Source organism: Pararge aegeria, chromosome 19 (genome assembly GCF_905163445.1).
Source record: "Pararge aegeria chromosome 19, ilParAegt1.1, whole genome shotgun sequence".
NCBI lineage: Eukaryota > Metazoa > Arthropoda > Insecta > Lepidoptera > Nymphalidae > Pararge > Pararge aegeria.
Window position 1 is genome coordinate 10383765 of NC_053198.1, and position 27652 is coordinate 10411416.

General features: G+C 36.5%; 1 protein-coding gene across 1 annotated transcript; it reads left to right on the forward strand.

Annotated features, from left to right (window-relative positions):
• The first annotated feature begins 343 nt into the window (after positions 1-343).
• On the forward strand, positions 344-27426 carry LOC120631980 (AT-rich interactive domain-containing protein 4B). The gene is made up of 26 exons (XM_039901705.1): positions 344-474; positions 789-841; positions 1039-1149; positions 1769-1925; positions 2401-2566; positions 3127-3345; positions 5119-5281; positions 6114-6251; positions 6576-6703; positions 7662-7842; positions 8459-8616; positions 9075-9526; positions 9801-9885; positions 11804-11920; positions 15181-15283; positions 15741-15887; positions 16837-16879; positions 16958-17053; positions 17140-19009; positions 19845-20047; positions 20628-20861; positions 22133-22352; positions 23509-23612; positions 24288-24425; positions 25764-25904; positions 26925-27426. The coding sequence occupies exons 2-26, from the start codon at positions 839-841 to the stop codon at positions 26954-26956; spliced, it is 5409 nt and encodes a 1802-aa protein (XP_039757639.1). The 5' UTR covers positions 344-474; positions 789-838; the 3' UTR covers positions 26957-27426.
• Positions 27427-27652: the final 226 nt, after the last annotated feature.

A 27652-nucleotide genomic window follows, 5' to 3' on the forward strand; every position in this document is an offset into this window, starting at 1 on the left:
CAATTTGCCAGGTAGGTTTTGTATCTGAGCGTCAGTAGCATGCCAGTTGTCAATTGTATCAACAATTGAAGACATTTCAATTACCTACTCGAATAGGAACAATTACTTTGCTTGGAATATTTTACTTTTATTTACACTGAAGACATGGCTTATGCCTAACTATCAAACTGGATATGAATATTTAGGACTGAAGGCATGGCTTTACGCCTTACAGTCACATAAGACATGATTATCACATCAAGACATGGCTGTACGGTGATATACCTTTGCCTTTTCCCTATGGGAAAGAATGAAGAAAAAAAATGCCAGTTGTCAATTTTAATGTTAATTGTCAATTTGCCAAGTTGATTTGTAAACGAAGATGGTGTTTGGCGTTTGCATTGTTTTATTTGAAGAAATAAATGTTTTAGTGAATAATTTGCACACAATATGAACGCAGTTTTTCCGTAAATGTGTAAATTATATTTGTTTCTAGTAAGTATTAAACAATGAATTACATATTTGTAGTACATCCACAGCAATTGGCATACGTTCACGATCTTACGATTGAACTCAATATTTATTTATGTTAGAATTAAAGATGTTCATCGTATTTCCTTTATGCATTTAAAGCTTAAAGTTCTAATTCTGTAACATGCAGCAAATGAGTCTAAATCTAGTTTAATAAGCAGTGTTCGTCGATAATTATTTAGTACGTAGAACGCACGTACTAGGGTTAATTTTACAATAGAGTGATCTATAGTTGTTACTAAAATGGTCAAATCAAATACTAAGTTCTATCGTTGCAGGTACAATAAGTATTAATAATCAAATACTGATTATTGCTAACTAATCGAGAATGGTAAGTGACACTTACATTTATAAAATTCAAAATCTTTCATATTCAGATGTACGATCACGTCTATAACTTGGTTGGCCTGAAGCTTTCTTTTGCTCATGTACCAAGTTAATCATAAAATTCTTTGTCTATAAATGTCTTATTTCACTTTAGTGATCTTAGATTGCCTTATTTTACAGTATTATATTTTACTTTATTAGCAGGGTGATGATCCCCCATTCCTACCAGTGGGTACTGATGTGAGTGCCAAGTATAAGGGAGCTTTCTGCGAGGCCAAGATAAGAAAAGTTGTTCGCAACATCAAATGTAAGGTAAGGTTACATCAACCCACATACTTTTAAGATTAAAGTATGAAATATTAGTTACTCTGGTCGGTTGAGAGGCCCACTTTACTTTACAAGATATGCTGTTAAGCAATTTAGAGTTTCGGTACTGTAGGGGTATGGGCTAAATATAACTGTCATATCTCAAACAAGTTAGCCTGTTATCATCTGAGACTGCATCTTACCATCAGGTGAGATTGCTGTCAAGGGCTAACTTGTAGTGTACATAAGCAAAGAAAAAAAATAACTATTAGTCATCACATAAGATTCAGTCTGGCAGTGCCTGCAGTTTGTCACTGTATGTATACATAGCAGCCAACAACTTCTGCTTGGTCTGTAACAAGTTATTTTGTGACTTATGTTGGATAAGATTCTGTTTTCGATTTTTTTTTTGTTTATTCAGCTATATTTATATTTGGTTACTTCTGCTGCTGCTAACTACATTGAATACTAAAATAAAATTGTTTTAAAATTAGTTATTAAAGTTGTGCATATTGTAAGAATTAAATATGATAAGTCTTCTTCTTATTTCTTCATAACAAGTTTTGCTATTATTTTATTAGTCCTTCTAATCTAAGATCATAAAATGTTATTCTTATGCATACAGGTGACATTGAAAGCTGGTGGAATCACAACAGTAAATGATGATGTCATCAAAGGCACTCTAAGAGTGGGCAGTACAGTGGAAGTTAAACAGGATCCCAAGAAAGAAGCCATGGAGGCTGTTATAACTAAGATACAAGATTGTAGTCAATACACTGTTGGTATGTATGTCTACTTTGCCAAGTTTTAAGTAGTACTAGAGCTTTTTGTGACAGATCTTGTCCAGGCATATATTACCGCTATCCATATTATATCTGCTGCTGAGCTGTGTTCCAGTCTGAAGGGTGTGTTTGCCGGTGCAATTATATGTACATGGGACTTCTTAACACAGGGTGGCAATTGTTAGAACATATTCTTTACATGGACTGCAAATTATGCTCTGTTTTGTGTGTTGTTGGTGATGGTTTTGGTGCGTACATTTTTAATATTACAAACAAGTTCAAAATTTTCCTTTAACAAACCAACATATTTATTAACTGTCAGTAATTTTTATTTTGCTATTATCAATTAAGAATTTTGGTCAGCCGATTTCTTACAAAAAAATTCTTAATGTGTTGCTTTGAATGGCATAATAATGATGAACCACTATGGTAGATCTGATAAATTTATAAATACTATAAAATTTTCTTTATACAGTTTTTGATGATGGTGACATTACAACATTACGTCGATCTGCACTTTGTCTAAAGAGTGGGCGACATTTTAATGAAAGCGAGACACTAGACCAGTTGCCGTTAACACATCCGGAGCATTTCTCAACACCAGTTATAGCTGGACGACGAGGACGCAGAGGGAGAGCACAGTAAGTTCAATGCAAGCTTTGTATTCTTTTTATATGTTAAAGTAGTAGATCTTTTTGTGACAGTTGGGAAAAACTACCACCATGCTTTGGATAGAAGCAGGCGTTACTTTGAAGAAATCCATGATATATTATGAAAATTAAGCTTAATTTGCTATACTCCGTGAAAAGCAGGAGAGAATCTGTGGTGTCATTTATAATTTCTTCAATCCTTGTACTCCACACCAAACAGATCTTCAGCAATGTACCCTCTACGCGTTAGATAGTTTTATTTTGGATAGAAATCCAAAACGAAACTATCTAACACACAATTATACTGATTAGAAAATTTAATTGTGTGCTATATTATATGTAGACTAAGAGAAGTACATTTTAAACATTCACATTAATTACTAACTGGTTTTTAAACTGATGTTTTATCAAGACGGCCAAAATATAAACCTAAAAACTTAATTTTAGTGATCTATGTATCTCTAGCATCTAGCTTGTGTTATTTAATTATATATTACAACTATATTAAACCATGTTGCTTACGTCATATTTTTCGTCTCTTTTATCACTAGATCCGACGAAAGTGAAGGAGAAGGAAGTACTCGACGCGTTAAAGAGAATAGTGCAGAGAGGGAACCCCACGTAGGTCGTGTGGTATTGGTTGAAGCGGCGAGTGGAGCTGAAAGACGCCGTCCGCATCAACCTGCATTCCCCGCCTTGGTCGTGGCACCTACTGCACAGATCAAAGTCAAGGAGGACTATTTAGTTAGGTCCTTCAAAGATGGAAGATAGTAAGTATTCTTACAATTTAATTTAATACATCTGTTCATCGACAGCCGATTGGTGCAGTTTGCAGCGACCCTGCTTTCTGAGCCCAAGGCCGTGGGTTCGATTCCCACTATTGGAAAATGTTTGTGTGATGAGCATGAATGTTTTTCAATGTCTGGTGTTTATGTATATTCTTTGTATTCATGTATATAATTCATATAAATATTCATCAGGCATCTTAGTACCCATAACACAAGCTACGCTTACTTTGGGGATAGATGGCGATGTGTGTATTGTCGTAGTATATTTGTTTAAAATAAAAAAATATACCTTTTCCTTCCGCTTTAACCAGTGTTAACTAGGGATCGTAACGATGTTCAATATAATAGCATAATGAGTCACGCGGGTAAGGTATCCACGCGTAAGGCAACGTAACAAGCTTTTGGCTGTAAGCTCCCCTCATACAGAAAATTTTTGTAAGCAAAGCAGAAAAACATTAATTATTTTTTAGATTTTATTTTACCACCTTGTCGGCATAACTAATTTTTCAGCTTCCTAATAGTAAAAGTATCTGAAAGATATATCCACAAACACTTTATCTTGGAGTTCTTCTGTTTTGACATTCCAACACATAACACTACGTTTCTCCATTAATATTAGAAGCGTTGGCGGGTACCAGATACCTACTACTGGTCCAAATTATAACGTACAAAACAGTTTTAATCTTCAAAAATACAGGACACCATTGTCTTATTCAATTTAAAAAGGATTACGTAAATAATTGCCTTCAAAAAACTACTAGTCGCCATCTATTGGTGAAAACCGTATGCAAATATTGTTTAGTAGTTTATCATGCTCAAACAGGCAGATAGACATGACGTCTATAAACAATAACAATTAGTTAATGTTAATAGACCATTTTGCGTTTTTTTTTCATTAGTACATTTTTTTTAAATCATTTTCAAACAGACAGACACGCAGACGTGGCGGGGTGACTTTGTTTTTAGTAGTATAATAAATTATTCAATCTGTTTATATTAATAGACATTTATTTGATTAGATTTTTTTTACATTAGTACTTTTATTTCATTGGTGCAATTTAACGAAAAGTATACAATTTGGCGGCCTTATCGCTACATAGCGATCTCTTCCAGGCAACTAAAGGCATATAACACAGCACAAGAAGATAGGTAGGTGGTGCATATAAATAAACATATATACCTACTAGCTGAACCCAGCGCCATCTGTCGGGCTGATTTCTGAATCTAAATCAAAATTCATTTAAATCGGTCCTGCCGTCTAGGCGGAGTTCAGTTACATACACACACACACAAGAAATATATATATAAAGATATATATATTTCTTGTGTTCGGATATACATACTATATATATATCAAAGCAACGGTCACGGTCACGGTCATTGGCAAGCGGCCCAGGACCGTGTATTATGGAACTCCCTACAAAAGACCTATGTCCAGCAGTGGACGTCGATTGGTTGACATGATGATGATGATGATATAGGTATATATATATATATATACTAGCGGACCCCAGCGCCATCTGTCGGGCAAATTTGTGAATCTAAACCATCCAGGTTGCCACCCAAACGTATACCAAAAAAATATCTTTTAAATCGGTCCAGCCGTCTAGGAGGAGTTCAGTGACATACACACGCACACAAGAAATATATATATAAAGATATATATATATATATATAATAAACTGTAATAGTAGAAATGAGTATCAAAAGCAAAAATCAGTCAGTTATTATTAATAATTATTATACTTAAATCAGCTATACAGTGCCAAAAAAGGAGGCTCGCGAGTTCCGCAAGGGCGCGGCGCCACTGGAATGGTGCGGGGTGGATGCAGCCCTACAGTACCTCAATCAAGGCGTATTGCCGCCGCATTGGGACCGCGATGCACTGTTCAACGAGCCGAGGAACACTTCTGATGACGTATGTAACTGTATCCTATAGCTATATCCTTCTTCGGTTATTTTATTCTTACGTACGCCAACGACGTACGTACGTACGTACTACGTTATACGACCGGAATCGATATCAAAACGTTGCAGACTAAAAGGCGACCTCAAACGCCACTTTTTTTTATTCCAATACAAGTTTGCCTAGTACCACAGCAATGTAACCTGGTAAGTAATGATGCAGTCTAAGATGGTAGCGGGCGTTCCGGTTAGGGGGATGACAGTTATGTTTAGCCCATTTCCGACGGTCGGATCGGTTTCTACGCGACATAGCCGCTCCGTGCACTTTTTCATACCCACTTTTTTTTAACAATATTATTTGTTTAAGCCAAATATAAATATATAAATTCTTATAAGAAAACCTTATTGTACATTTAAAAGGTAAATTGTGAATTTTTCTTAGATTATGTTAAAAAACAATGTTATATCAAAGTAAAATGCAACTTAGCTGCTCTGTTTTAAATGTCAAATCTGTACACAGTGCAAGAGCCAGGCTACGATATGCGACTCTAAATAAGATTTACATTAGTTCCATGTTCCTTTGTTGTTAAAATGTTAATTATAACGACGAATTACTCCATGATCGTGACGTTCTAATCTAAACAACCGGGCTGCTTGACAAACGGAAAAACTAAAAGCTTACAAATAGAATTAAAAATACCATGAAAAATAAAAAGCTAATAACATATTACTGTTATTTTATTCATCACAATAATTTATTTTATATACTTATTTAAAAGTTTTGGTAAAACTACGATTTTAACAAAACTTTTGATATAATAACTGAGCTTTTCTAATGCGGACAGAGTTCGGATGACGAGCCTCGAGAAGAAAAAGACCATTTCGTTGCCCAACTCTACAAGTTTATGGATGATCGCGGTACACCGCTCAACAGGAACCCGACCATCGCAAACAGAGATATCGACCTCTATAGATTGTTTAGAGTAAGTTAATTTTTTTTTACTCTGTCTAAAGTCACCTAAAAATTATTTTTATAATTGAAAAAATTGCATACTAAATTTAACGTCTAACAAACAGGAAATATCCTGTGTTTATAGTTTTTAGTATAGCATCCGGACCGGAATTATGCGGTAGTATTTGATATTATCACATGTTCGTTCATATTATGACATGTTTTACACCAAATCTAACCATTCAAAATTTCTGGCCTTCCCGCTCTTTGTGTTTCATACAGTTAATGCTTGCCATATTTTAACACTTAAATGATTTTATCTTGACTTTTTGCGTACACATTTATTTGTTCACAGGTTGTTCAAAAGTTGGGTGGATACAACAGGGTAACAAATCAAAATCAGTGGAAAACGATCGCTGACAAAATGGGCTTTCATCCTGTAACCACAAGTATTACTAACCTCTGTAAGCAGGCTTATAAGAAGTAAGTTATTGTAACTTTGAACAGAAGAAGTTTGATATAGCAGTTTAAGAAATAATGAAATCATACCTTTGGTCTTCTCAGTTGTTTGTTTATTGTTGACAATATATGTAGTTTTTACTGCCTTACAGGACAACAAGGTTTTGTAACATTATCGCTTTTTAGTGATAATTTGTTGTATATTACACCTGTTGGAGCTTACAATACCATTTTCGCCGCGAAAAGATGGTTGAAGAATGATTTTATATGCTATGCCTATGGCATTTACATCACTTCCTTGTAAGATATCATAGTACCAGAACATTGTTTCGCAACGAAGCTGGCGATTACGATAGAGGTAGAAGAGTCACTACAACTAGGCCTACTTGAAATAAATTAATTTTGAATTTAATAATAATAAAATAATAATAAATATACTACGACAATACACACATCGCCACCTAGCCCCAAAGTAAGCGTAGCTTGTGTTATGGGTACTAAGATGACTGATGAATATTTTAATGAATTATATATACATAAATACTTAGAAAATAAATATAAACACCCAGACACTGAAAAACACTTAATGGTCATCACACAAACATTTTCCAGTTGTGGGAATCGAACCCACGGCCTTGGACTCAGAAAGCAGGGTCGCTGCCCACTGCGCCAGTCGGTCGCCAATTTGAATGTGAATTTGATAATTTCAAACACACGAAATAACACCTGAAGAAGCACTTGTAATTTTAATTTAAGCTAAGGCTGCATGATTCTAAAATAACAGTTTTATGTGATACCTTGACATCCTTAAAATTTGGATTAAAATTCTAGAACAAAACGTTAATATTATTGAAATACGAACGCTTTAAGCGCGGGTAGCAAGCTTTCTGGTGTTATACCCTTATTCACTGATTGTGCTGAAAGCCAATGTAAACCACAATGAAAATGTTTAAAGTCATTTTACATAGGTAATGTTTAACAGGTTCCTACACAGTTTTGAAGATTTCTACCGCAAGCTAGGGGTGACACTAGTTGCTCATCCGAGAGGGGCTCGAACTCCCCCAGCAGGACGATCTCTAATACGAGATCGCGATAAACAACCGCCGGCCACTTCCTCCACGTCCGCGTCTGCTTCATCCACCCCGACTGGCACACCCAGTCAGGTTAGTTGCCATCAGTTAGTTGTATTCATCAGTTAGTTGTATTCATTGATACCACCCCTCCTCGTCCAGCAGGTGTCGTCCGAGGAGGCTACTAAGAGAATGTACAGGATTACGGGCAGCGGAGTTCTCGGTGCTCCTAGCACTATATACTGTGATCAACAACCCGTCTGCCCAGCGTGGTTTTTATAGACCAACCCTCCAGTTGAGTGAGGCCTCGAAGTCTATCAGTGGACTGTTATAGACTATTGATGATAAAATACACAAAAAAAGAGATTTATTGTTATTTATATAATACATCATTTCATATCGAGTTATTCCTTACATCTCATCCAGCGTGAAAAATGTGTTATTTAAATAAGAAACTTCTAATCTGCTTTAGTTGAATCGTTCATAATCGTTTTAAAAGCAAGCAATCAAAGTTTATGGGATGTGCTACGGGAATTTTCAGTATTTACAAAGGTTGAGCATTTTGATGGGATCAATTCATCAAGATCAGGAGATAACAACAGGATAAGAAATACATTGACTATCGATTATGCTACCCTGGTCCCTAAACTAAAATTGGATTTACTTAATTTTATTTATCTAAGCTTTAATGTATACATTTACATTGCAGCGTAAAGATAAGGACTCTGACAAGAGTGAGACCGATAAAAGTGAAAAGAGTGAGAAGGAAGATAAAATAGAGAAGCCGGAGAAAAAGGAAAAGCCGCGCGCTAGCGATGAAGATGATAGCGCCGATAACCAGCCACTTGTAACAACTGTTACAACCAAGTGAGTACAGTATTTTTTTAATTTTTTCCGCTACTGTTAAATGTCAAGGTTTATTTAATATTAACACATTCAAATTATAAATTAACACCTCTAAAATTTAACATAATTAAAGAGCTGGAGGATATTAATTTAACAATCATAAAAATTTGAATCCTTGAGCAAATGTCTCTATGCTTCTTTGTTATTAGTTTGTGAGAATCGTGAATCTTTTTCAGTTATAGTTACTCGGCAGAACCTTACCTCCTTCTAGGTGACATCTAAATAACATTTGAGGCGTGTTTACGGTTTAGCTTCCATAATATATTATTTAAAAAATATTTACAAAATAGTTACTAAGGATAGTTTTGAAGAGTATCTCATGAAATAAGTATTAAACACAAATAGAGTCAACTGTTGAACTTAGTCCATTGCCCCTTATTGGCCTTTTGCGTTAATAATGAAGACTTTTTTTGTTTCAGAGTTGATAAAGAGAAGGAAAAAGAGAAAGAAAAAGAGAGGGAGAGGGAAAAAGAAAAAGAAAGGGAGAAGGAAAGGGAAAAGGAAAGGGAGAAAGAAAGAGAAAAAGAAAAGGAAAAGGAAAAAGAAAGAGAGAGGGAAAAGGAGAGGGAAAAAGAAAGAGAGAAAGAACGAGAAAGAGAGAAAGAAAAGGAGAAAGAAAAGGAGAAAGAAAAAGAGAAAGAAAAAGAGAAAGAAAAAGAGAAAGAAAAGGAGAAAGAAAAGGATATAGACAAGGACATAGATAAGAATAAAGACAAAGGCAAGGAACGTCAGAAAGAGAAGTCATCAAGTCCCAGTGTAGAAAAGACAGTGGTCAAACCTCGCTCGCAGTCAAAAACGCGCAGCTTGCCGCCTGTCAAAGCTGAATCTCATGAAAAGCGAACGCCTAAAAGGAAGTCGTTATCTTCGAAATGTAAGCAGTATCAAGTTTACCTTTATTTTCTAAAAACTAAGACTGGTTTTGCGTGTGTCATCATAACGTAAAATTTAAAGTGGTACCGAGAAAAAAAGTTCTGGAATCTGTGCTCTAAAGTGTATAGTGCGGAATTTAAATATACTTTGTATATTAAGAGAGAGCAAGATAAAAATTGCATTCATGGTTTTTTGGTATACAAAATATTATTGACTCTTGATTTTTAAGGTTTGCGGAGTTAGTACTTGGTTTAGCATGTAAAATTCTGTTTCAGTGAGCGAAACGGCTATGTTCTCTGTGCGTGCGTCTCGCCGCCCGCATGCATCTACTGATAGCGACAGCTCCGGTAGAGCGTCCAGGTACTTTATTCAATGTTACATACTGTACTGCTTTGTTAGTCTAGTGGTTAGAATATATATATTGGATAGAAGCAGACGTTGCTTTGCGGAAATCCAATATATATTATGAAATTTGCTATACTCTGCGAAAAGCAGGAGAATCTGTATGGTGTAATTTATAATTTCTTCAATCCTTATACTCCACACTGAACAGATTTTCGGCAATTTTCCCTCTACGCACGTTTCGCTCCGAAACCGAAGCATCCTCAGGAGATGTTGACTGTACAAGGAATAATTGTTAAGTGGTATATAAGTTTAATGTGGTACTGGATTCAGATACACGTACTTCTTATAATGTTAACAATCGTTTCATTTAGTGTAAAATATCTTCTTCTCACCCTTATCCCACTTGATGTGAGGTCGGAATAGACAGACTGGTTTTTTTGGTTTGGTATATTTTTTACGATCGCCTATCTTACGTCACCGCTCCTTGGAACTCTTTTCAATGTTATAAAATATAATTAAATAATAAAAAATCTTAATAATTTTTTTCTTAAAAATTTTACCGCGTTGGTTATTAATAGGCTAATGCGCGCCTAATGATTTACGTGATGCCTATATAAAAAAAGGTTTCATCTACTCTAAGGTGAACGTTTGTTGTATGCCTAGGAATCTCCTTAGGTTTTGCGTAACTTATGAAAACGGGCATCAGAATTATAAGGTTTTGTTTATTCGATGCTGCTTCAATACGGGTTGGTGGGATTTAACTATTATAATCAGATATTAATGATAATAATCCAGACCGACGGCTTAGTGTGCACCGTACTCTCCGAGGAACGGGCTATGGCTCATTTACAGGGGATTTTTTAAGTGAAAACTTCTTTTGGCACACCACACACAGATTTTTCCGTAGGTAGTAAGTTAGGCTGCGGGTAAACTCGGGATCGCCGAGTGTACCGGAGCGAGAAAGATACATTCAGGTGCTCTTTTTAGTTTTTTTTTTAATCATAAATAAATATACTAAGACATAGCCATCTAGCCTCAAAGTGAGCGTAGCTTGTCTTATGCGTACTAAGATGACTGATGAATATTTTGATGCACAGAATACATAAATATATATACTTATAATAAACGTATAAAAACCCAGACACTGAAATACATTCATGTCACAATTACACAATCATTTTCCAGTTATGGGAATCGAACCCACGGCCTTGGACTCAGAAGGAAGGGGCGGGGCCCACTGCGCCAGTCGGCCGTCCAAAAGTTGTGTCGCTGTGTTTAGTTTATTCAATTCATAACTAATAATTGTCTTTGTTGTTTTAATGATTATTATTGGTGCGTAATACGTAATAATAATTATTTTAACAATTATTTGGTTAACACTGTAAGGTTACTGTGTGTATAGGTTTGTGTATAGCGGTTTTTCGTGCTAACATTAAACATTGAAAAAACTACTAAACCGATCATCACCAAACTTTGTACACATATTCCTGAAGGTATTAGAAGTAATATAGGATGCTTTTTATCCCGAAATTAAGCTCAGTTTTCTCGGGAGAGGGGACGAAAGTGTTTGACGATTTTAAACCAGGCTTAGCTATTCTAAATACATAAAGTCACTTTGTCTTTCAAAAACAAAAACAAAAGCGGACGAAGTCGCGGGCAACAGCTAGTTATATTATAAATTAGATAATTGATTAGTTTTAAATAGTTTATTTTAGGTTATATTTATAAAACAATTATTTTAAAGAATAGATAATTAGATAGATACATTATAAAGAACACAGTTATTGTTTCAATTCCGCCGTGCTGTCTCAAGCACGCGCTCTTTTTTTTCCATCATATAAATTATAATCGTAAAACAAAGCTTAGTGTTTCAAGGATTCGTAGCTTATATTTTTGGCACTATTATTATATATACTATATTTTACTTCCCTAGATGCGGTCCAATGAAAAAAATGCAGAGCCGAAGAAGCCAAAGCGCGAACTCTGCCAGTAGCGGTAACACTATCGCCTCCAACAGTAGCAAAAGGCCGCGCAAAAGGAAAACCACAGAGTAAGAGATTTTATTAATTTCCGTAGGTATATTGAGCTTTAATATTTATATAAATGTAATCACACAATCACATTATCCTGTTGCTAAAACTTTTTTTCTTTCTTTATTGCACAAGCATAAACCGGCTTACAAAAGAATTTGGCTGTAAGAAAAAGCTTTAGTGTTGAGCTTATTTCTAACAGCCAACCGATGTGCTAAGCATAATTTAAAAAATCCTTCATAAAATGAAATTAATATTTTGGTATAAGAAGCATCCTATATTAAGTGCAAGCGGAGCGGTACAAATATATAGAATGCTTCGAATCTTTATTGTACCGCTCCTCGCTTGTATTTTGTCCGGTGGGAAGCTTCTGCCGTGGCTAGCTAGCACCCTACTGACAAAGACGTGCCGCAAAGTGATTTAGCGTTCCGGTACGATGTCGCATAGAAACCGATTAGAGGTATGGGTTCAATATAACTGCTATACCCCTAACAAGTTAGCCCGTTATCATCTTGGATTGCATCAGTACCAGCAGTTTGCAGTACAGAGCTAACTTGTAGTGGAATTAATGTTTAAATTCATATCTCATATTTTGATGACTGGTGTAGTAAACATCAAATATTTTCAATATAGAATAGAAAAGAAAAACTTCATTGCAACACAACACAATAGAAAAAACACAAGGAACACAGTAATAGTAAAGTCAAAGTCAAAGTCAAAAATATCTTTATTCAAGTAGGCCCATAGGTGGCACTTTCGATGCGTACATAAGAATTACACGTTACGAGTTTATGGCGATAACCACATTCGTAAACTTAAAACTAAAGTTACAAGGGTTCCTAACGCGTTCTGGTCTAAGAAGAAGCCCACAACAAACTTAGCCGGGTGTTTTTTGTTTTTTTGTTATCACCATCTCACAATGTCGAAAGTACATAGTGCTAGGGTGCAAAGACGGCCTTATCTCTAGAAGTGATCTTTTAAAGGAAACCTGAGCCTACGAAGCCGAAAGCGGGTGGTGCATAAAGTATGTTACAATAAATAAAAAATAAACTTACATGAACACACATACAGTGGCGTGCATAGCCCTTGGACCCAGGGTATGCACAAGGTGTTCAACACAAACATAAAGTAAAATTTAGATTTTAGATATGTCGGTTTATAATCAAATTACTTTACGAAAGTTAAATCTTTGATTGATTTAATACTATCGTGTATCTACTGCTAATTGAATAAAAGTACATACCCTGATTTACGTCACAAAATTATGACACACCATTCGGCAGCATTTTCTAAGCACACTGATGATGATAATATTTTTTTCCAACATATCATGTTTTTAGCGTCTCTATGAAAATTATTAAGATCACAATATCCTTTATCATTCCACACTTTACGTATATTCTACAATAAAACAAAATGAAAGCAAAATAATCGATTGGTGTGTACAAAGCCGCTTAGCCAAGAATAGTTTTCGTAATATTTATTATTAAACATACGTGTTACTTTATCACCTTTTTTTTGGGATATTTGTAACATTGGTACACACCTTTCTTTGCGAATGATTTCTAATTTTACGATATAGGGATAGAAATTAAAGTTTTCTCTAAGTACTTTTTACAGGCACACTGAACCCAAACAAAGGCCGCACGAATATGCTTTCATTATAAAATGAATGAATAAACTATAAATTAACTATAACACATTAAACTATCACTCAAACTTTTATAAGTTACTGAATTTATGCACTTGAACCGTTTATTTATCACCAACGCCATTGAGCATTGTTCGAAGTATGTTCGTAGGTAAACAATAATGGCGATTGAATATGCCAATGAAAACATTGCAATCGAAATTAGTCAAAATATGTTTTTAATTTTTTTGTAAGTATAGGTTAGAACGCTATTTTACTTTGATATGTAAACAATAAATAAAAACAATATTTATTGTTAACTTTCTCACTTTCCAATGTTTCCTGAAAAACGTAAACTATTCATTCGTCATAATTAAGACAGCGTTTGATTTCATAACTCATTTTTAAAACGAAAGACTAATTTGATAATATTAGTTCCTTAATTTTCTTAAAAGACACTGTAAGGTATTTACACTTGTTAATGATATTTTTATTTCTAAAAAAGAATAATGGCAGTATACAACAATTACAAACCAAGCAAATCATTTTATTCATAAAAAAATCAAACACGTAATTGATTATCCACTTCCGTAAGCAGTGCTTATAGACACCTATACTTAGAGAATTTATGAATGAAACTGTTCACACAAGACCGATGCTAATCTTGTAAGTACAAGCGCACGATTATAACATTACACGACACACACTACTAACTTGCACGCACACATCTAGCAGAACGATTCTTTCTTTGGGCGTGATTATTTTATTTGATATTTCTATGCAACAGTAGATGGCGTCATATGTCGAGTGATTTATAATAATTGATTTACCCTGCAATCGATAACATGAGATTTAAATAATAATATCGGTATTTTTACGTGTTTTAAAAGGTAAATGATTAGCATTTACGGTTAGATATTAAAATACGAAGTATAAGATTTTATTTTGTACGCTATACGCCTCGCGCGCGCCGGTTGCGCTGTCGCCTGTCTAGCGACAATTGACCTAGAAGTTTGGCCGCTCATTACTAGATGGCGCTTTCATATATTTTTTACTTAGTGTTTTTTTTATTACAAAACTTTAATGGTCCTATCTGAAGGCTCATTAAGACCCTGAGGGTAGGGTATGCACTGCTTATTTGCATATATGCAATGCACTCCACTGCACACATACTACATTTACATATTAACTACAAAAAAATCGATAGAAATTTATATATACTATAACAGATATTTATGAAATATATTAATGCTAGTATATACTTACATAATACTCAATTACATAGATATAGCTCAGAGCTAGTGTACATCGATTTGAAGTGATTGAAGTCGATTGAAGTGGCTGCCAGTGTTCCAAGATAAAAAAAATCTCGGTGTATCTTACCAATAATAGACGGCCGAGTGGCGCAGTGGGCAGCGACCCTGCTTCCTGAGTCCAAATTCGTGGATTCGACTCCCACAACTGGAAAATGTTTGTGTGATGAACGTGAATGTTTTTCAGTGTCTGGGTGTTTATATGTATTATATTAATAAAAAAATATTCATCAGCTGTCTTAGTATCCATAACACAAGCTACGCTTACTTTGGGGCTAGATATCGATGTGTGTATTGTCCTAATATATATGTAATAATACTTTATTACCTTCTACAGGCCGTCTACAAGTGAGCCCAACCGATCTGCAATTTCGAGTGTGAAAGCTCAAGTGGGCGACAAATTGAAGGTTTATTATGGGCCCACACAGTCCGAGTCCAAGGTAGGTGGAGAGAAACCTACCAAATTTCGGAATTACGTAAGCCTCTTTGCATCTACATTTTGACACATACATTTTTGATTAAACCGTTATCTTAATCTTCTGATTAACTTTAATCACTCCCAGGCGCAGCTGTGAGCGCTGTAGTTTTAAATTGGATGTCCCGGATTCGATTCCGGGTAGGGGAAATTTGGGAATTCATAGTCTCTAAATTTCCTCTGGTCTGGTCTTCCTACCACCCTACCGACAGACGTGTCGTTAAGTGATATCGCGTTCCGGTACGATGTCGCGTCGATTAGTGGTATGAGTTTTATATAACTGCCCTACCCCTAATAGCCCTTTACCACCTTAGACTGCATCATCACTTACGAGCAGGTGAGATCGCAGCCAAGGGCTAACTTGTAGATGAATAAAAAAAAAACATCAGAAGTGTCATCAAAAAATTCTCGTGAATTACTAGGTGACATACGAGGCGAAGGTAATTGAGATTTCGGCAGAAGGCATGCTTCGTGTTCACTATACGGGTTGGAACACGCGCTATGACGAATGGATCAAGCCACAACGCATCGCCATCAACGTCACACAGCACGAGACACGCAACAAGAAGGTATTTTACTTGTCCAGTAGGGCAAATTTAGTTGACGGAAAACTTTGGCGACCAATTTTGACGGCCGACTGGCGCAGTGGGTAGCTACCCTGCTTTCTGAGTCCAAGGCCGTGGGTTCGATTCCCACACCTGGAAAATGTTTGTGTAATAAACATGAATGTTTTTCAGTATTGTCTGGGTGTTTAACTGTTTATTATAAGTATTTGTGTATATTATTGTTATTTATATTTTCTCCTCATGGTAGCCATGGGGAGAAAAGAACTCTCAAGTACGACCACAAATGCGCTGGAAGGACGCTGTGAAGAAGGTAGCCGGTTCGAATTGGATCCACACAGCTCAATGTCGCGAGAAGTGGAAGATGTTTAAGGAGGCCTATATCAATTTTTTTTTTTCTCTATGACACATCGCCAATTAGCCCCAAATGTGTTATGGGTACTAAGATGGCTTATTCAATTTTTTTTATGAATAATATACATAAATACTTACAATATACAAATAAACACCCAGACACTGAAAAACATTCATGTTCAACCCACAGCCTTAACTCAGAAAGCAGGTTCGCTGCCCACTGCGCCATCAATCGGCCGTCAAATTAGGTCGAAAAAGGCTGAAGAAGATTCTTTATTTTAATTACGCATTAATTATACTTTTGTTGAGTTATTTCAAAATTTTGATAACAAACTGCACCTCTTCAGTCTGTCAATTCGCATGAGTTGAAAGTTCAGCGAAATGCTCGTATGTGATAACCGATTTTACTGTTTAATTTCCTCAATAACGCCCACAAGGAAGATTCGCAGCAAGGTCGTCCTTCTTGGTTTTACCGCTATTTTTTTAATCATAAATAGAAGCTGAACCATTTGTGTTTTCATATTTTTCAAAATACATACAGAGCATTACTTTTAATTTTTAACAAAACCTTTGAAATAATTCAATTCTGTCTTTGGCCCAGGGAACCAACCTAAGCAGACGCGTGAGAAGTAAAAGAACGGAGGGTAAGATTATTTTCGATATTATTTTATTGGTGATGGCATTTGATTACACAATTTAAAAAAAACATCTATTATTTTTAGAATCGTCAGCACGGTCTGATACTGACAGTGATTCAGACAGTGATGTAAGCGTTAAGCGCCCTCCAAAGATGTCAGACGACAAGTCCAGTGTTAAGAGTAAGTCGAGAGTCGTATTTACACTACAAAGGAACATGTTTTCGGCTAGTTAAAATTTCTACAATGTTTTTTTTTTAATTTTGCAGCCCCTTCCAGATCAAGAGAACCTAAATCCGGCGACAGAAGTGATAGCAGCAGCTCAAACAAACCAAGGAAGAGGCCAGTGAGAACTGTGTCTACTCCGTTAGCGACATCACCAACTAAAAAACCGCGTCTTACACTCCCGGGCCATCAACACCAAGGACGTGACTATGATTTGAACGAAATAAGATCGGAGCTAAAAGGTCTTCACTCTGTAAAACAAGAAGCAGACGAACCTAATAAAACGGAAAGCACATCAAAAGACCCAATCGTAAATCCAACACTGGTAACACAGCCGCTACCTGAATCCCGACAGCCTGAAAAGCAAGCGGAAGATGTTTATGAATTTAAAGAACCAGAGCCATTTGAACTAGAACTCCACGATGAGAAGAAGAAACGGACACATCGTATATTCGACGATATTTCTCCAAGTAAATACACCTCCACTTTGTCAAAATCTTTAAGCGAAGAGATATCAGAAGACCCTTTGAGACCTAGACCATCGTCATTCCGATCCCCATCTCTATCACCGTTTAGAGACTACGGAGCTCAAAGGGATGCTTCAGGGAAGCAGAGCCCTGACGATGACTACAAAGACGGCTTGTTTTCACTCGATGATGACTCATTGCCAGGCGACGGCAGTTCTGGACCAATATTTGAAGGATTCACTCCAGCTAAAAACCAAGAAACTTATTCTAAAAAGCGCAAGGTTTCCAAACTTATGGAATTAATTGACGATTCCCCTGATAGTCCCGCTGATGATGAACAGTCTTCCGATGATGAGCCCTCAGAAAATATTGTAAAAGTAAAAATAGAAAGGGAAACAAGTCCAATTATACCACTTATGAAAGAAAGAGTGAAGACCCCTGAGATTGTTAAAGAAGAGCCTAAAATTTTGGAACCAGCTAAAGAAGTGATAAAGGATGCAATAAAAATTCTTAAAGAATTACCTCTTGTAGAAACCATACCGGAACCTCCCACCACACCTCCGCCCAAACTCAAACTGGAGCCTTTTATAATACATCTACCTTCTAATAACTCTATAGTTGCCGAAGAACCTGAAGAAAAGAAAGACGAGATAGTTATCAAAGATGATAGTAAATTAAAAGAAAAGCTAATAGTTATACCACTTCCAAATGTAGAAACGAAAGAACCACCTATAATAAAAATTGATAAAGTAGATCCTGAACCCATAATTTCAAAAACGGAACCTCCTTCAAGTCCTCTAATAGATACAGAAGAAGATAAATCAGAACCTGATAGTCCCGCAAGAATAGACGTGCTACCCGAACCGCCACCAGGATTTCTTTTGCAATCAGAAGGCCCGAAAATTGCAGAAAAACTACTCAAAGCCATTAACAGTGCCAAGAGGCTATCAATGTCACCACCACCGGTAGAAAATCGTCCGGTCACGCCGAAAAAAGATATAAAAGTACCCGAAATTACCGATAAACCTACCATATCCCCTATACCTATCGAACCGAAGCGGCCTCCTAGCAAAACGGAGGTATTAAAACCAATTAACAAACTTGAGCACATAAGAAGATTAAGCCCTGCAGAAGTTACTGATTTAATATTCGGTGAACCTTCTAATTTGACTGATGTGAAAAAAGATGCACCTGACATTAAAAAAATAAAACCTAAAGAACCGACACCCCCAAGATTGTTAAGTCCTCTCAATATATTAGAACGACGAAAGAGTATTGCAGCTGATTTAACTCTTAGTGCTCCGGGCAAAAATAAGGTTTTGAGTGATACAATACAGAAGTTGTCGAGCCAGATAAATCAGTCTGTCACAGCTTCCAGCATACCACTGCCCCCATACCCACCTGAAGATCGGAGTGAATCAAGTGATTCAGACGATTCAGATAGAAGGTTCGTATTTATTAATATATCCCCTACATACCGCAAACTTTGGATCCTCATTCAATTTGTGACTGTGTTTGGTGACGCATTGCGTTAACAACTTATATAGTTAGTCACACTACAACAACTACTGTTATAGCTCATTTGCAAAATTATTACTCATCTTTGTTCACTGGCTCTCAAAGAACAGTAGGGTAGTAAAAATTAAAAGTCAAGTTTTTGAAAGCGCTTTGAACGAAATCCTTAGTGCGATTTTTTTATTTACCGATTTAAATTCAAAAATCGATCTATTAAAATGGCTCTTAAGATTCACGGTGTGATGTTTAAAAGCCTGTATATAAAGCTTCCTCAAGCTAAGAAAAATGCACAAAAAATTATTTTGCTTATATAATACTTCCATAGATTAGCGTTCATACAAAATAACGTGTGGGCCGTCACGGGACGCCTGGCAGATGTAAAACATCGAAATTGTTTTCAGTAAGATATTGCATAATGAAAAGATAAAGCATTACAATTTTGTTCCACCCATAAAACAAAATACAACCAAATGTATAACCACTCCTTTTTGTAAGTTGGTTAATAATGACAGTTTTATTACAAAATTCATATTCATTTTTATTGTTACATACGAAATACAAAAATTCAAGCATATAGCGTGGTTGTGCGTCGCCACGGCCTGTGTCGCCACGCCAAGATTCAGGTTTACCCTCGCCTTTATATGTTTCACATCAAAAACAAACTGCATCTTTATTATTAGCATACAAAAAGATTATCTGTACATTTTGTTTCCAGGTTGATCATATTATTAGTGTGGAAAAAGTTTATCTGTACATTTCATTTCCAGGTTGATCATAGACAAGTTGTCTGTGGATGAGTGGGCCAGTGGCAGCGGAGGCAGCGGGACCGGCGGTCCACTTATTGCCACTAGAACACAGGTGACAGTTGCAAGTGCTAGAGCTTTGCACGCGGGGAAATCCCCGGGAGAATGGAGCGCTGGGGAATCGCTACTTATGCTGGAAGATGCTTGCAAGAACGAACGCAAGCATAGTAAGTATTGTTTCACTTATTAAAAAGAGAAAATATTTTCTATATATTCCAAATTACTTATTTCTATTAATTGAAAAAACTATAAGACTTAATTTTAAAAGTCAGCTTCTTACAGCACTGATGGATTACAACAATACTGCCAGTATAGTCGGCATAATTTAATGTTCAAAAATTGTAGGTTTCACTTCTATTCTTGTTGTTAAAAATAAACAAACAAACACATAATTTAAAAATAATGAAAACTTAATGTAATTCTATAATACAGAAACAGTGCTCCTATACGCAAAATTACCATCATCTTTAAACTCAATACTTTACTGCATAAAATAGAGACAAAAAAAGGTTATCTTAAAAAATCAAACAAGAAATTTTAAAGCTCCGTGGAAGAAATGGGACGATGGAAGAAAATAGCTAGAGCTTTGAAGTCAAGGCCAAACCAACCAACATTTTGATATTTTGCATCTAATTACAAGACTTCTGGTTAACCGTCGCGTCTTTTGACTGGTTGTTATTTGCACACCCGTGCGGACGTGAATTAGTCGCCCATAAGTATGTTTGCAAATAAAAGAAAATTACACAGGTGCGAGCGTGGTTGTGGCGGGCGGAGTGCGAGTAAGCACCGTATTAACGGTGGCAAACCCACCTACAACTGGACCAGTCGAGGATGACAATTGTGTGTCACTGTTGCTATGCGAAGAAACAATCCCGGGCTCTCCCGCACCGGACTCGGAGCCCGCACCCCCGACGAGACCGCACCATTTGCCCTTCGCCAGCGCGCCGCAGCATCACACGCAGAATCATAATGTAAATAAAGGTAAAGATCCAAATTTTTATCTGACTTCAAAAAAAAAATTCTAAATTCATTTATTTCAAGTAGGCCTAGTTTATAAGCTCTTTTGAAACGTCAAGTCAGTCTGTTTGTATTGACTCTACCACCGGTTCGGAAGGCAGATTCCACCGAGAAGAGCCGGCAAAAAAAACTCAGCAGATTGCTCTTTTCCAACATCATTTTATAGTTTAACAATCTTTGAATTTTTCTGTTTTGTGAGAGATGAGAGCGGAGTGGCCTACTTCCAAGCAGCCTTGTCGTTAAGGAATTCATCAATCTATCATTCTTATAATTGTATTTTGTTGTTTACGTCTCAAAAAATGAAATTGTATTTTCGCCTACCTCGAAGTTTTGAATCGAGCTGTAAGGTTACAATATTATGTTGTGAGATATGGTTTAAATGTTATTATATAAAGTCTATTTTTTCTAACAAGCTTTTCAATACTTAAAGTATGTTTTAAAAACAGAAGAAGAATAATTTGTTGAAAAATTAAAACAATTGCTTTTATTAATTTTAAATATGTTTAAAACTATATTAACATATTAAGACATGTAAGAAAAAATTTAGTGTAGAAGAATCATGGTAGGTGGAGTGGGGCATTGTTGGTTATTATTACTTAAGTATTCTGATAATTATAATCGCTGAGGCTCACCAACTTGTATATATGACATATCTTCAATGAATTTCTGTTATAGCTTTCTGTATATTCTTATAAGCTTTTAATTTCATAAGATACGAGGCTGTCTAAATAGTAAGGTAGGAATAACAAAGTTTCAAAAACCAGCTGTGAAAACACAGCTACTATAAGTACTTATATATATCGTATAAGATCAAAGAGTGCAATAAACTTAAAAAGTCTGAAAATACCTCTGTTTACTAATCGAACAAGGCAATGTCTAAATAAGTAACGCCTAATCTAAGGAGATTCGTAAGCATACATCAACGGCACACCAACAGTTATCACCTAAGAGTAGGTGAAATGTTTTCTTTTCCATAGACATCGCCTAAATCTTTAGGCAACGCGCCTATTTTGAATGAAAATGGGCATAAAACTAATTATATAAAGTGGGTAAATAACCAAACTTCTGATAACTATAAATTCATATTTGCCAGATATTTGATTAATAACCAATGTTCATGACATTGAGTTGGTGGACACTTCAGTCGTTCATGGACTCGAACGATGCAAAGATACCTCCCGGTGTCTTAGTCGTTCATCACATGACATGTATAGAATCTCCTTTTCGATACTTAGCCGAGGAACGTCGTGGTTCGGGCGGACAGCGAGAAGCGGGCGATGACGAGGCGGGGGAAGGCGTTGCGGGGGACGCGGGTGCGGCGGCCGGTGCGGGCGCAGGGGACGTTGCCCCGCGGCTCGCTAGAGATAGAGAGGTTGACTGGTCTCGACGCCGCGCCTTGCTGGACAACACGCCGCCTACAACGCCGGACAGCAGTTTGGATCTATCGCCACACAGGTACAGTATTGTGCTACACACACAAATGTGCTTCTTTTCCACCAAGGTCAGCTCGATTGTTATTATCGATATTCACTAAGAACTCGTGGGCTCTTCTTAGACCAGCACGGCCAGCATGGACAGGAGACAATAATATCCCCGGGGAAAGGATATAAATTTTCTTCTCCCACAGCTTTCTCTCAGAACTCTCAGAGAACTGGCACACAAGTGAAAATAATATCCAAATATATGTGTATTTAAAAATGGGTGTAAACTTCTCCTATTCCATGTTCCAGTGATTTACGGGTGGGCACGTTAATTATATCCCTTGTCAGGGGATATTATTTTTATCTCCCGCCCGTGCTAGCCCTGCAGAGCGCGTTTTGAACCCTGCTAGCTTTAGTTTTAAGTTAACGAAAGGCAGTTATCACAATCACTAACATTAGTGTCACATATTAAATGTATGAACTATTCGTAAGTGCCTGTGATAAGGTCTACATAATTAATACATTTTTTAATATTTATATTTTTTTTTAACTTCCTACTCAATATGTATGATGAATAATTTTGAAAAACTGCCAGTTTATGTTCGGAATTATCGAGAAGAAGCGGTACAAAATTATGTGTATATAGACGTGACGTCATAATTTTGAAAGTCTACGTTTCACCTGTCATGTGCGTTTTAAGCAATTAAATATCACTTGCGTTAACAACGGTGAAGAAAAACGTGAGAAAACCTGCATGCCGGATAGTACTCCATAATGTTCCGATAGGTGTGTGAAGTATTCCAATCGCGTATTGGCTAGTCGGGTGGACAACAGTTAACGGCTTAAACCCTTCTTAATCTGAGAGACGCCCAGTAAAAGGTTGATAATGATGACGAAATACTTGTATTATTTTCATTCATATAATTATTCTTTAACGTATTTACTGAAAGCATTTTGTTTTTTAATGGAGATAGATTATTTTAACCTATTAACTGGCGACTGGTTGATTTTAAAATAATGTAAATTGGATTTTTTTTACACGCCTATAACTAAAAGACATACTTTAGTCGCTCTAAATTTTTCCAACAATATTTAAGACTATACCAATTCAATAATTAAAAGGACATTGACATACTTTTTATAGGATGTAACACTTTTTAACATATTTTTCCGATATTAATTTGTCCCAGGGAACGAAGAATATCTGAAAGAGACAGTCCTTCAGATCGGAAAGAAGATGAGGACGATATTCCTCCACAAGATCCTAGTGCGCACGATATCGACAAACCACATGGTAAGTTAATTTTTATATCATATGTTAGACTCGTATTTATTGCATGTTACGTCTAAAGTTCTATAAACAGTTTTGGGTCTGTAATAACATAATGCAGACTTGTAAAGAGATCTAGGATGATACGAGATGATAATTTATCTGGTCTTCAACTGACTCTTTGGTTTACACGATCGCAAAAACCTGGGTTCCAACGTTGCGTTTTCCGTTGTAAGGTCTCCACCTCCAGCACCTTTAGTGATAACAAATGCATTTTTAGGAGTAGTAAAGCTATTTGTGAGTGCTTGGGAAATACTACCGCCTTGCTTTTGTTGCCGCCAAGTAGCTGCGTAATAGAATAAAGTGTTGTGGCCAGTGCATGCCTCTAGATTATGGACATAGGGTGAGAATTCGTAGGATGTGCTCTTTGCATGCCCTGCACGGCTAGCATGGGCAAATTTATCTTCTCCCACAGCTTCATCAACTCTCAAAGCACTGGCGCACAAGTGGAAATAATGTACATATAACATATGTGTTTTAATAAACGGGGGTAAACTTCTCCTATTCCATGTTCCAGTGTTTTAGCACTTGGGCACGTTCATTATATCCCTTGTCAGGGGATATCATTTTTATCTCCCGCCCGTGCTTAGCCCTGCTGTAAAGTGTTGCTCTGTTTATATGGTTTCATCGTTTTTACAGGCAGCTCTCGGTCGCGTAAAGCTTCTGAGTCGAGCGGTGCTGGACGAATGCGAGCGCGTCGCTCGCGGCGTGACACGGACGAACACGCACCCCACTCTTCAAATGTGTCTCTCAAATATAACTTTTATGTGGATCTTGGTATGTCGGAACTTAGTCTAGAGGCTAATTATATTTATAAAGGCGAAAAGTCACTACTGCCTACGAGTCTTGTACACAACTGTCATATACTTGTGCACTTGTGGTCTTACACAAATCTCTAGGCAAAGCTAAACAAAGTATAATTTTTGAAGACTATATCGCGAGTATTCTTTTTGCGCTTGCTTACTTTATAGTAGCGTGCAATTTATAATTATTGCGAAACGTTTCGAAAACAGTTACGTTCTCAGTCTTTTTTTTTTATTCTAGAGTTGTAACCATTTTTTTTAACTGAATATTGAAATTAAATATTGTGTAGTAATCTTTACTGCAAAGAATGAGCTTGGTTCTCAAAGCCGCAAATAAAATTTTGAATTGACGACACTGGGTTCTAAATAATGAGTCTGAGTTGATGTATCTGACCAAGCGGCACATGACTGAAGCGTCCCCGAGCGCACTGCGCCGTTTTACGGTCCCCATCTTGTAAAGTTGACTGTGCGCTCGTTTAAGTTTAATATATATTGTTTACTATTACGTAAACTTTGGCTCTTCTACTTTGGAGATTGATTTAAACATAGTGATTTGACTCGATTTTTGTGTTTGTTGTTATACCTATAGTACAAACTCTGTTTCAACATGTTGAAAAGTGGACGTATAATCAACAGCCAGTCACGCGAATCAATCAAGTACTGATACAAACTTGAATTGATTTATCGTGAGTATCGAGTTTATGGTTCCATAACTAGTTACGTCGCGATGACAAATGTCAAAACGGGCCTATTACTTTTTTACGACTATAGACTGCTTATATTTATTGTAAATATTAATTTTAGTTTGTAATTATTATTTCCCTAGAAAAATATATTTTTCGTTGGTTTAGTAACACTTAAAAAAATTACAATAAATAAATTTTCCGTTTTTAAAATACACATACTTGCCTTGTCTATTAATGTAGTTTAGTTTAGAGATTTCTGTAGACGTAGGAAGTATTAAAGTACTATGTTTTTGTAGGTCTCTTGGTGTACTTTTTTCCCGAGGTCGAATCGATCCCCGGCAGGAACTATTTGGCAATATATAATGTCTAAGTCTACGTTTTCTTTGGAGGCTCCGGCCGTGTTTGTGAAGTTCCTCTTAATGATTTAGCGTTCCATTTAAACATTTAGGCGTTAAAAATAACTACCACATTCTGCACAACAGGGTTACCCGTGTACTTTAACATCATCATCTCTTACCACCAGCTGAGATTGCAGTCAAGGGCTAACTTTAAAAACTAGATCTATAAAAATTTGAATTACCATTTAAATCAAGTTGATGTTTGTGTTTATGCACGTTTATACACAGATCCGTCGTGGGACTGTCAGACGCGTATTAACGTGCTAAGTTCCCGTTTGGTCGATTTGAGGAAGGCCTACCACTCCGTGAAAGCAGAATTGGCCGCCATCGACCGCAGACGCAAGAAATTACGACGTAAGGAGCGAGAAGGTATGTACCTTTTTCTGCATCTGTGCCGATTTTGACGCGTTCTTATTTGCATCACCCCAGACCTCGTAAATATTTGTGTTTGAAGAATTATCGGGTGATGTTGAAGTTTAATTTGTGTTTTCTTTCCAATAAGCCTGTGTTGTGCTACAGGGTCGAGCAAAAATGCTTGGAATTGTCATCATCATCATCTCAACCAATTGACGTCCACTGCTGGACATAGGTCTTTTGTAGGGAGTTCCACAATGCACGGTACTGGGCCGCTTGCCTCCAACGGCTCCCAGCTACTCGCCTGTTGTCGCCTCTGTCCACCTCGTTTGGGGCCGACCTACGGTGCGTTTACCGGTGCGGGGTCGCCATTCCAGCACCAAAATGCCAACCTCACCTGCACGTGGTGCACCCTGCCGTCTAACCGACGAGGCTCTGGCGACCGACAAGTGGCGGTATAACTACTTCAAATTGGCTAGACTGAATAAATGGCACAGACCGGTGCCGGGCAGCAGCGACGCCGGTGCGATCAGTCTAGCCCTGCGATGACCAACCCGCCTGCCCAGCGTGGTCATTACCGGGCAAATCTTTGTATGAATGGAGAAAAGAAAGCCACAGCCCCTTGGAATTGTATTTCTACTAAAATAAATTTTAACCAAAAACTCAGAGGAAATCGTCGTTGTCGACACCCTTACCTCGCAGAACACGTTATACTGTTTTCTTGTGTTAATAATACCCGCCAACCTATATTGTAGCAGTGAGGTTGGTATAGGCCCTAAAATCCTCTCTCATTAATTGCTCAAGAATGAGCTATTTACTGTATTGCTATTTTAAATGTTAAAGAAAATTGTGTATAGTGCGTAAATGTATTAATATTAACTCTCAACTAATAAGTTATAATAGGAATGAGCAGCCTCCAAACTTACTCATGTGAGTTTCAGGATGCGAAAAATATTTATTTTTGTCGTTTATCTAAAAAAAATAAAAATAATGAGATGACTAACAATAAATACTTAGTGCATTTTTTTGTTTCAGCGATCAAAGCTGCAAAGGCTGCATGTTCATGATGAAAAAATAAATCTGCCAGGCGCAGGTTGATTTCCGTGGATCCAGTACGGATGGACTGTATTTATTCGTTCTAGAATAAATATTCTTACGTGTAACATATTATGCAGGACATAATGACAGAGAGTCTCCTTAAAGACAGAAGCGATTTGTTTTAAAAGGAATATCAACGAAGTATATAATTGGGCATAATATTATTGCGTTTTTTTTTTAGTCATACATTGATGTAGCAAAGAATTATGGTCATAGATAAGTAATCCAAAATCTTTAAGGCAAATACTTTTTAGTAGATCCACCCTTGTCAACAGGTGGGAAAAGGATAGCATTACTAAATGTAATCTTCATCTGTGGATTTTGGGTAGATTGATTATTGTTTTAGGCGTTAGTGACTTGAAAAAGATTTATTAATTTCATTTTAATTCATGATTTGCTCCAACGTGGCCGTCTTAACTGTTTTACGCTGATATATAGAAAATTAGGTATTCTGGAAAGATGATTACTTTATGGTATTTTACTAGCACAGTAGTTTTTGGAAATCTGCTCCATTGTTCATACATATATAATAATTATATAACACACAACGTGAAATATTTGAAATTGAATTAAATTTTTATTCCATTAAATTTATATACATAAGTTGCAATTTTGAATTATTAATAATTGCTTCTAGTGAAACAATTTCATTAACTAATATAAAA

Bases quoted from the DNA above. Each gene is read 5' to 3' on its own strand.
- LOC120631980 (XM_039901705.1), top strand. The intron at 20,048-20,627 runs GTAAGTATTGTT...AAAATTACACAG, and splicing joins CAAGAACGAACGCAAGCATA to GTGCGAGCGTGGTTGTGGCG. The intron at 20,862-22,132 runs GTAAAGATCCAA...TTCGATACTTAG, and splicing joins GAATCATAATGTAAATAAAG to CCGAGGAACGTCGTGGTTCG.